We start from the raw sequence: 9081 nt of genomic DNA, 5'->3' as shown, positions 1-9081 counted from the left end.
CTTTTGTTACTGGAACCAAACACATGATATGTTTGATACAAACAGACCAAAATGCAAACATTTCGTTTTGATAAAGCACGAATATACATTTATTGATGGAATGCAAGATATCTCTAAGGACAGGTAGACGTGGGACAATTGTTTGTCAAAAATAGTTTGGTTTCCACAAGTCATTTTCTTTTCCACAGTGGATAGGTGTGCAAACGTTATAAATACATTTCATTTTGGTAAAAGAGGAACGTGGAGGGAAGGGGTGCCAAGGTTCAGAAAAATCAACAATGTTCGTTTATTCCATGCTGCACACAACGTTGGACACCGAACAGGAAAACACCATTTGTGTACGATCCACCGAGTTAAAGTGACGTTCAGGTATCAAGGACAAGGCCTTCAAAAGGCAGGCCCATTTGGCAAGCAATCTTTAACAGGCACATCGGTGGAATAGTTTATCACATTTCAAAAATGTTTGTAGTTGGGAGAATCTATAAACAGCAAAGTTGCAGGAACTGCATTGGAAAATGCAATAAGCACAAACAAATGGACTAACACCCCTGGGCAAAAAAGGGCAATGCTCAACTCAAAAATAAATCCAATGTTTCAGCTAGTGACCTTTGTCATATCAGGCATTAACTCACTCTGTGGTTTCTGGCAATTTTGATTGTTTTGTACTGTATTAAAAAAACAAAGCAACTAACCTATGGCATCATGTTTTATTGTGCAAACAGAAGTCAATTCTATGCTATCAAATAAAGATCGACGATAGGACCCGGAGGTCACACCTGGATGTTGGATGATGCCATGTTTGAAAAGTATTCCATCTTTAATAAAATAAAAATCAAAGCAAGGTGCATTTCCTGCAAAGTGGAAATTATCATTCCTCTAAACTACATCCTTGTGTACCTTATTCAATTGAACATCCTTTTTTTTAAATTACAAACAAACCTGATTGGTTCGTATTCTACCAATTAAGGCGAGTTAAAGTGAAAGACTGTATAGTGTATCTGATGCTAGCATTTGTGTCATCTTCGCCTGGAAAGAGACTAGAACCCAATGAATAACTCCTGAAAGAGTAAACCCAAATATGTCAAAAAACCCATTGACTGAGCTTCGCAGGTATGATAGGGGACGGGTGGACAAGACATGGTTGAAAAGCTCAATCTTGTTTTTGTCGATTTAAATTCGTTGAAGAGCGTTTCATGATGCTCACTCTCTGTGCAGATGGCTTGATGGTTGGTAGTGTTGTTTTTCCAATAAACAAGGACAAATAGGTGTAGGTGATGAATAGAACGATTGGTTCTTTCACTTGAACAGGTTCAAATTAAGCACGAGTGCATTTTCATGTCAGACAAAAACAAAACGGATTTTACAATCAGAGAGAAAAATTAAATAGCAGGAAACAAAGTTACAACAGGTTTTTCATGATTCACCTGCACGATACCTTATCCAATCATATTGCATGATGCAAGTTAAAGCTTTCAGTAAGCGTGGAAGGGCAGAGAAGCACAAAATTAAGTCACAAGGAGACGAGAAATAAGCAAGATCAAGAAAAGATTGTTTTACAGAGTTGACCATAAGCCATAAACCTTTAAATGTTGGAAAAAGGGGGAAGAGTAGAGGCTGAGATTGTATAATAGAGGAGGAGACTTCCTACAGATGCCAAAAAAAAAGGTGAAGGTGTACATAAAACTTGGACTGAGGGTGAGGAAAGAGTCAGACCAAAATGGAAATCTTGAATGGATAAGAACTTGTTTCCTATCCATTGTGTATCCTGGATGGAATGGTTTGCAAATTACACACCAGACCTGCTCTCTTCCACATACTGTATTTGATCAATCTCATGAGGTTACCAATTCTGGGAATAAACATCAAAAATAGTCATGTTATGTGCAACATAGGGGTGAGACACTACCACTGTACTACTACCAAGAGGATCTTTAATTTCCAACCAACTAATGCTAGCAGACGGGACGCATCCATCCGAAGGACGGCACACACTGCGATGCTTTGCCTGTGAATCGCCAATCCGAGAGTTTATAGTCGGCCCGGGAATAGAACCCAGTCTTGACAACTCGATAGGTAGGTGCCCCAAATCTGCAATATATTGCGAGACGAAGGTGTGAGAAAACCATCACCGTGAACGCAACAGGAAGACATTCCGATACTGTAAAAGAGGAAATTTTCACGCCGCATCAATTTCCACGTTACAGCAGAGAAGGGCAAATTTAACGCCTCACAAATACATTCACCTTTTTTGGAGAAAATACAGTAATAGATTACACAAAAAAACATGTTTGTGCCATACTCATAGTCAGTAGTGCTGTAGTAGCAAGCAACGCACTTGGCCTGCACGTTTTTTTGTATACAAGATCGAGGCTCGTGAAAGAGCTAACATTAATCACACAAAAAGTCAAACCGACACATAAAACACAAAATAAGGGGAGCGGTAGACAAGATGGGGAGAGAGGGCGAAGGACACAAACACAACATTTGAGAGCAGGGACATCGAGAGAAATGTGGGAGGGAGAGGGCTTGGGGGAGGTGGGAGAGGTATAAAACATATGGACACTGCAAGGACTTCTAGGAAAGAAGTTGTAATTTCAAAAAAGTGGATCTGGGGTGAATTAATCGAGGGTAGAAAAGACCACGGTTTTGGATGGGGAAAGACAAGAGATGGTGGTGAACAGCTGTTTTAAAGACCTGGAGGGTGGAGTGGGATTGAAGGGAGTGGGGGATTTTGTTCCAGAGGCGGGAGAAAAGGGGAATGAAAGAGTGAAGGTGAGCAGAGAGTCTTGATTTTGGCAATTTCACCAGAAGAGGTTTATGAGAGTTTAACCAAAAGTTTAGCGTAGGTCGATGCGGTTCACAGCAACAGAACTATACCTCAGCATTCACAAATCAACATAAAATATAATAAATACAGTATTTGAAGCAGGTTTCAAAAGCGGACAAACTTAAATGTTTTCCCAAAACCTGCAACCTTGGTTAAAGCAGGACTTGATGCACCATCCATCCGTTCCGCTTTTTGTACCCTGTCGCACCGCGGAGCGAAAGGGGGACTATGGTGTTCCCCTCCGTCCGTCCGTGCGTGCGTGCGGGCGTGCATGCGTAAGCGAAGGACCGCATTCGAATTTGGTGGACGGGTGCAACCCACGTCAAAATCCAAGATGGCCGCCGCCATGTATGTCTGATGCCATGTATGTCTGAACCTTGTGAGCTGAATATCTTGAAAAATAAGCGAAGTACCAACTTATAATCTGGTGTGTGGGTGTATCTCGGCACAAGGAAGAACGCTGTTGAAAATTGGGTCGCCACGTCAAAATCCAAGATGGCCGCCGCCATGTATGTCTGAACCTTGTGAGACGAATATCTTGAAAAATAAGCGAAGTACCAACTTCTAATTTGGTGTGTGGGTGTATCTCGGCATAAGGAAGAACGCTATTGAAAATTGGGTCGCCACGTCAAAATCCAAGATGGCCGCCACCATATATATATATATATATATGTCTGAACCTTGTGAGCGAAATATCTTGAAAAATAAGCGAAGTACCAACTTATAATCTGGTGTGTGGGTGTATCTCGGCACAAGGAAGAACGCTGTTGAAAATTGGGTCGCCACGTCAAAATCCAAGATGGCCGCCTTGCGTCTTCCACTTTGTCAACTCGTATCACTTCACTGACGGGGGACCTAGGCGTAACGCTTGTTAATACTATTTCGTATGCAGCCTGCTGCTGATGCAGTGTTCCCCATTTCCAGTAAGTGGTACTTATTCTGCCGACTTCAGAAGGTGACAGGTTGAGTCAACACAGCTGGTGTTATTTATCAGCATGACAGGGGCTCAAACTCAAGACCCTAAGATCTTAAGCCAACCACCTTCACCGTTAAGCCAACTCCAGGCTGTGCCGCTATGGAGGCAATGTTGAAAGCTGGCATGGATGAAAGTCTCTTTCCAGCTTGTGGTGACAGCGATACCGAGATCAAAGATTGGAATGAATCCAAATATCAAATGTACCCGGAGACCATGAATTTACGAACCTCTGCATTCTATAGAGTATTGATTTGACGTGCTTTTCTGTACTTTGACGTAGTATTTTGCAATCCGTATTTCATTGGACCCATACAGGTATTACATCAATTCGTATGATTGCCACAATGTTCGTAAACTTTACTTTATAATAAACAAGCGTTACGCCTAGGTCCCCCGTCGGGGAAGTGATGTGAGTTGACAAAGTAGAAGACGCAGAAAACATGCTTTGATATGATATTTCGCTGACAAGGTTCAGACATACATGGCGGCGGCCATCTTGGATTTTGACGTGGCGGCCCAATTTTCAATAGCATTCTTCCTTGTGCCTAGATACACCCACACACCAGATTAGAAGTTGGTACTTCGCTTATTTTTCAAGATATTTCGCTCACAAGGTTCAGACATACATGGTGGTGGCCATCTTGGATTTTGACGTGGCGACCCAATTTTCAATAGCGTTCTTCCGTGTGCCAAGATACACCCACACACCAGATTAGAAGTTGGTACTTTGCTTATTTTTAAAGATATTCAGCTCAAGGTTCAGACATAAATGGCGGCGGCCATCTTGGATTTTGACGTGGCGACCAAATTTTCAATCGGTTTCTTCCTTGTGCCTCGATACACCCACACACCAGATTAGAAGTTGGTACTTCACTTATTTTTCAAGATATTTCGCTCACAAGGTTCAGACATATATATAGTGGTGGCCATCTTGGATTTTGACGTGGCGACCCCATTTTCAACAGCGTTCTTCCTTGTGCCTAGGTACACCCACACACCAGATTAGAAGTTGGTACTTCGCTTATTTTTCAAGATATTCAGCTCACAAGGTTCAGACATAAATGGCGGCGGCCATCTTGGATTTTGACGTGGCGACCAAATTTTCAATCGGTTTCTTCCTTGTGCCTCGATACACCCACACACCAGATTAGAAGTTGGTACTTCGCTTATTTTTCAAGATATTCCGCTCACAAGGTTCAGACATATATATGGTGGTGGCCATCTTGGATTTTGATGTGGCGACCCCATTTTCAACAGCGTTCTTCCTCGTTTCGAGATACACCCACACACCAGATTAGAAGTTGGTACTTCGCTTATTTTTCAAGATATTCAGCTCACAAGGTTCAGACATACATGGTAGCGGCCATCTTGGATTTTGACGTGGCGACCCAATTTTCAATAGCGTTCTTCCTTATGCCTAGATACACCCACACACCAGATTATAAGTTGGTACTTCGCGTATTTTTCAAGATATTCCGCTCACAAGGTTCAGACATACATGGCATCAGACATACATAGAGCGGCCATCTTGGATTTTGACGTGGGTTGCACCCACACCAAATTCGAATGCGGTCCTTCGCTTACGCACGCACGGACGGCCGGACACACGGACGGAGGGGAAAACCATAGTCCCCTTTTCGCTCCGCGGTGTGACAGGGGCAACTAGCTAAATGCACCCGGCGTTGCCCGGGTTCTTTTTGAATGAATTTAATCTTCTGTACATAGGTCTGCAAGAGCCCAGTATCAGTTAGTGTTCAACGATTCCTTGTTCTTTCTTCTGTCGGGCCCCGCGAGAGAGAATTTTTAAAGCAGAAGAAGATTTATTGCGAAATGGGCCCAGCCCGGCCGAGGCGGCCTCCACCGGCCTCACCACCTAGCCTATAGCCCTCCCGGGGCCCGTCCCGAAATTTTTTGTTTTAGAGGTTTCCTCCGATCTTTCACCGTTCAGGAGATTAGCGCGTGCAGACAAACAAACAAAACTTTTTTATACATATAATAAATATAGAAGAAGAAGAAGAAGAGGAGGAAGAAGATTGAAGAAGATTACATGTTTATGCCAGTTTCTTTTCAGTTCTAGTTACACTACTAGTTATATTCTCCCCATGTAAACGTTCACTGGGGTCATGTGTCTTGTTCATGTGTCTTAACATCGTTTAATCATGTGTCTTGTTCATGTGTCTTAACATCGTTTAATCATGTGTCTTGATCCCACTCCGCAAAATTGAAAACTCACGAATACATTTTCATGACGCTCAGCGGGAAATTTACAGTTCTACTGTACGGTACTGTACTGCACTCACTCCTTTCAAAGGGGCGAAGGCGCATCACATACCGGTCCAAGCAAAATGAAAAATGTCAATATGTAGAGAACAGATATCCCATCACCACAATGAATTTTCACAACCAAACGATGAAAGGAGCCAAAGCGAAAGGAGCCAAAGCGACGTTTCGGGCCTGAGCCCCTCTTCAATGCGAGATTAGCTTTCCAATTCTTCCCTTGCCAATCCCAAAGTTTCAAGCCCTTGCAGCTTCATAACAGCTGTTACTTTGGTTACGCCAATCAAACATCATTTTGCAACGTTGTGTTATTTAAAAAAAAAAAAAGCAAAAATAGAATATCAACCACGTGGTCGACTTTGCCAAACACTTAAGTACAGTACAGAGTGACACTGCATTCATCATTACAAAAAACAATGTTACTCAAATTATTTACACAATTTTACACTAAAATCAAAATATATTCCTCATTTCAAAGCCACATGGCCACACAACCCAGTGAGGCAACACATGGAAGTCAGTCTATCATCTGAACCATGTGCGGATGTGAAGATCCGAAGGTCACCATCACAACTGGATCCTTCATATCAGTTGAAGGTAGTGCAAGGCGGCGGAGATGTGCAATGGTAGAAACACGTACGCTGTGTAAACACTCATAGCAAGCACTGCTATGAGGAAAGATGCTGAAGGTGCTGTTAAGGAGATCATTCAATATGGCAATTGAGAATAATGTACACTTGAACATAAATCTCACAAATGTGAGTACACATGCTTTAAACGCAGTTGAAAATACCTGTGGAGATCAAACAACACTGCAGCAAGATAAGGAAGTCGTGAAAGGCAGAAGCGACTGCCGATTACTTCTTAAATGGATGTTTCACCCCATTGGTGGACAAAATGGGTGACGCCACGCCCCACTGGTCGACAAAACAGGCGACACTTCGCCCCACTGCCCGGCAAAATGGGTGACGCCGCACCACCCGACTGACAAAACGGGTGACGCCACACCCCCTGACCGACAAAACGGGTGACGCCGCACCCCACTGGCCGACAAAATGGGCGATGCCACGCCCCACTGCCCAACAAAACCAGTGACCCCATGCCCCACTGCCCAACAAAATGGGTAATGCTACACCCCACTGGCCGACAAAACCGGTGACGCTGCACCCCAATGGCCGACAAAATGGGTGATGCCACGCCACACTGCCAACAAAACCAGTGACCCCATGCCCCACTGCCCGGCAAAATGGGTGACGCCGAACCCCACTGGCCGACAAAACTGGCGACACTGTGCCCCCTGCCCGACCAAACTGGTGACGCCGCACCCCACTGGCCAACAAAATGGGCGACGCCCACCACACTGGCGGATAAAACCGGGGACACCATGCCCCACTGCCTGACAAAACAGGCGATGCCACGCCCCACTGCCCGCCAAAACGGGCGACACCACGCCCCACAGGCCAACAAAACAGGCACACCCACACCCCACGTTACACCCGATTGGCAGACAAAACAAAACGCTTAACCCCAATTGGTGGACAATACAGGTTAGGCTTCATCCCAATTGGCGGACAATACAGGTAAGGCTTCACCCCAATTGGCGGACAATACAGGTAAGGCTTCACCCCAATTGGCGGACAATACAGGTAAGGCTTCACCCCAATTGGCGGACATAAGACGCACCACCGTCCCAAAAGAAGTAACGATTCACCACAATGACAATGGTGACATGAACAAGTATTACTATTAGTCAGAAAGACATTCTCAAAATGCACCAAAACGAAACGAACTCGATCTCGTCAAACTTCTGTATCGTCGCAACAGAACAGGTTCACCTGCAGAAAGCGATTGCTTATCGAGAGACGTCAACACAACGGTCATTATATCGATAACGATAATGTCATATACGACGAGGCTATCAATTCGACTCTTACAACCTGCTGTTCATCTCAACAACCACAGCAACACCGCCATGGGAATACAAAATACACAAGAGCCAAAGGGATACTAAAAGCCATGCGCTCCCAGGGTTCGAGCATGTAGAGCGCTGTGAGCAGCAGGTACTGTAGATAGTAATAGCAGATGATCTCCTTCGTCCGCCGGAACACCATCTTCCTTTCGGACGGAACACGAAAGCACAGCACCCAGCACAGCCGATGAAATGACGACAGGGCGGGGCACCGTAACGTGACGCATGAGTGGGCGTGGCATGCCAGCGCGAAGCGCACGTGACCACAGCAGTTCGCAGGCGAATGAAGCCATTCGATTATATATCATTCAGCGGTTTCGGTCTTTTTTTTATTGATTTTATTTCATTTTCAGTCAAGCAATGACAGATTGACTGGTTCAGTTCGTTGTGATTGGAATTTTGCTCTCGGCATTACAAAGGCTCAAACGGTGGACTTAACACCTGACTAAAAAAGATAACGTACCGGTACAGCCTCCAGTACATCGACAGACGCGCAACTATACATCGCGCAATCACCTGTAAACAAAGTCTGAGACGAACGCCAGTTTTTAACTTAAATAATTATATCTTCGTGCTTACAATACCTTTTTTGTAATCCAACTCATGCAAAAGGCGCATGTCTAATGGCCAAGTTATTTTTTAATGAAGGTGTGTCCAACCAGCACAATTTCTTTCACGAATTCTACTTCATGAAAGCACTATGTTTAGCTCGGTTAATGGTAGCCATGCCAGTATAGTTCATTACAGTAGCATTTATTTTAATAATAATAATAATGTGTAATGTAATAATAATAATAATAATCCCTTGCAAGGAACTTCAACGCAGGAGGATATCAGGCCCGTCAAGCTTGCACAATGGCTGTCAATGTATGGTTGTCCTTTCAAAAAACTGTGTTCAAAATTATGATGCATAATATTCGCAATATATCTTTTGATTAATTGGCTGTGATACTCTTTAGCATTAGTAAGCTAATAATATAAATACGAATAAATAAAAAACGGTTTATGAAGAGAGAAGGACATAGGAAGTGA

General features: G+C 43.8%; 1 protein-coding gene across 1 annotated transcript; it reads right to left on the bottom strand.

Annotated features, from left to right (window-relative positions):
• Positions 1-5967: 5967 nt before the first annotated feature.
• Positions 5968-8274, bottom strand: SPTSSA (serine palmitoyltransferase small subunit A). Its single transcript, XM_068128229.2, has 2 exons — positions 8089-8274; positions 5968-6763 (listed from the first exon to the last, which is right to left on the bottom strand). The coding sequence occupies exons 1-2, from the start codon at positions 8189-8191 to the stop codon at positions 6663-6665; spliced, it is 204 nt and encodes a 67-aa protein (XP_067984330.1). The 5' UTR covers positions 8192-8274; the 3' UTR covers positions 5968-6662.
• Between the last annotated feature and the right edge of the window lie 807 nt (positions 8275-9081).

This window comes from Myxine glutinosa, chromosome 9 (genome assembly GCF_964187855.1).
Source record: "Myxine glutinosa chromosome 9, kmMyxGlut1.1, whole genome shotgun sequence".
NCBI classification, from domain to species: domain Eukaryota; kingdom Metazoa; phylum Chordata; class Myxini; order Myxiniformes; family Myxinidae; genus Myxine; species Myxine glutinosa.
The sequence above is the reverse complement of the archived record's forward strand: the minus strand, read 5'-3'. Positions and strand labels throughout refer to the sequence as shown.

Excerpts from the sequence above, each read along its gene's own strand:
- SPTSSA (XM_068128229.2), bottom strand. The coding sequence starts at position 8,191 with ATGGTGTTCCGGCGGACGAAGGAGATCATCTGCTATTACTATCTACAG. Across the intron at positions 6,764-8,088 it reads CTGGGAGCGCATGGCTTTTA|CATCTTTCCTCATAGCAGTG; the intron begins GTATCCCTTTGG and ends CAGCACCTTCAG.